General features: G+C 46.6%; 1 protein-coding gene across 1 annotated transcript in view; it reads left to right on the forward strand.

Moving 5' to 3' along the window:
- The window catches only part of PRKCA (protein kinase C alpha), a 521,371-nt gene that overhangs the window by 503,809 nt on the left and 16,254 nt on the right, over positions 1–1,308 (forward strand). Inside the window, exon 14 of the mRNA XM_007959900.1 lies at positions 1,065–1,173. Within this exon, the coding sequence (XP_007958091.1) occupies positions 1,065–1,173 (109 nt within the window). The remainder of the gene's footprint in view (positions 1–1,064; positions 1,174–1,308) is intronic.

Here is a 1,308-nt window from a genome sequence, read left to right on the forward strand (position 1 = left end):
GGTCTGACTCGACGGCATATAACAACAACAACAACATTAGGAAAGTTTTCCATAAATCCTCCCAAACCCATGCACCCTCCAGCCAGAATGACAGGTAATCCAACAGAACCCTCAGAATTCAAGGCGCTCAGGTAAAGGGGCGTCCAGAGCTCTGCCTTCCCTCAGGGAGGATTCTAGCAGCCCCTCAAGCCAGGGCCGCTACCTGAACAGCACTGGCCCATCACGGGGCACCCACTGAGTACAATGCAAAAAAGTGGGTGCCTTACATACTCACCAGAAACCCCATTTTAAGAACTGGAAAACTGCCTCTAAAAAGAGGAAATCACTTGCCTGTGGATGTCCAGCAAGGAAGTGGTAAGTCTAGAATTCTGCCCCAGATGCATTTGACTTTAAAGCCATCTCTCACACACACACACCCCTCTCCACAGTGCTCCCATGCCTCCCTTTCTATGTACTGGAATTATAAACCCAAGAGACGAGGATAAGGCCAGTGTCAAGTGGAAGCTAAGCTCCCGTCCCCTGCCACCATTAGGCAACCTTCTTCTCTCTTGAAACGTAGGCTCACTGCAGAGCAGTTCTTTGTTCTGGGAGAAGGACCCTGGGTAGATTCCTGGGCCAAGGAAGAAGTCCTCTGTGTTCTGAAGGCCACTTCACCCCATGTGCAGAATTCAAAGGCACTGTTAGCATTTCCCACCCCCCTCCACCTTCTGAACACAAAGCCATCTGTAACCTAACTTGATCATAATTAGATTTTCAGCACATAATTACAAGATTAATGGATTAATTATAATTTATTTGCAAATCATTATTCAAAAACATTTCCCCTAAAGATTGTTTTGGGCTGCCCAGAGCAAGATGATTGAAGAGACAGAGGAAAAATGAAAAGCACACAACCGCCAACCTAATTAAAGATAGGTGTTAAAGCCCACACAGTAACACCTAACTCTGCAGCCCAAGCTGGTGGAGAAACTGGGTCTGTTTGCAGGTGTGGAACTGCATCTTCAGATGCCTGTCAGTGAATGACTCTGCCTAACTAGCTTCCCATCTTCTCTTGCCCACAACAGCCTCCCTTTGACGGTGAAGATGAAGATGAACTCTTTCAGTCGATAATGGAGCATAACGTTTCTTATCCAAAATCCTTGTCCAAGGAGGCCGTTTCCATCTGCAAAGGAGTAAGTAGATTTGGATTCCTTTTATGATCATGGACCAAGAAGGTGGACCGAGTGAAAATACATTCCCCACACTTTGAAGAAAGATGGCAGAGATACCACAAAACATGTTGCCCACTGCTCTTCAACCACTGAGGGC

This window comes from Orycteropus afer, unplaced genomic scaffold (genome assembly GCF_000298275.1).
Source record: "Orycteropus afer afer isolate SDZICR_OR568_19922 unplaced genomic scaffold, OryAfe1.0 scaffold00018, whole genome shotgun sequence".
NCBI classification, from domain to species: domain Eukaryota; kingdom Metazoa; phylum Chordata; class Mammalia; order Tubulidentata; family Orycteropodidae; genus Orycteropus; species Orycteropus afer.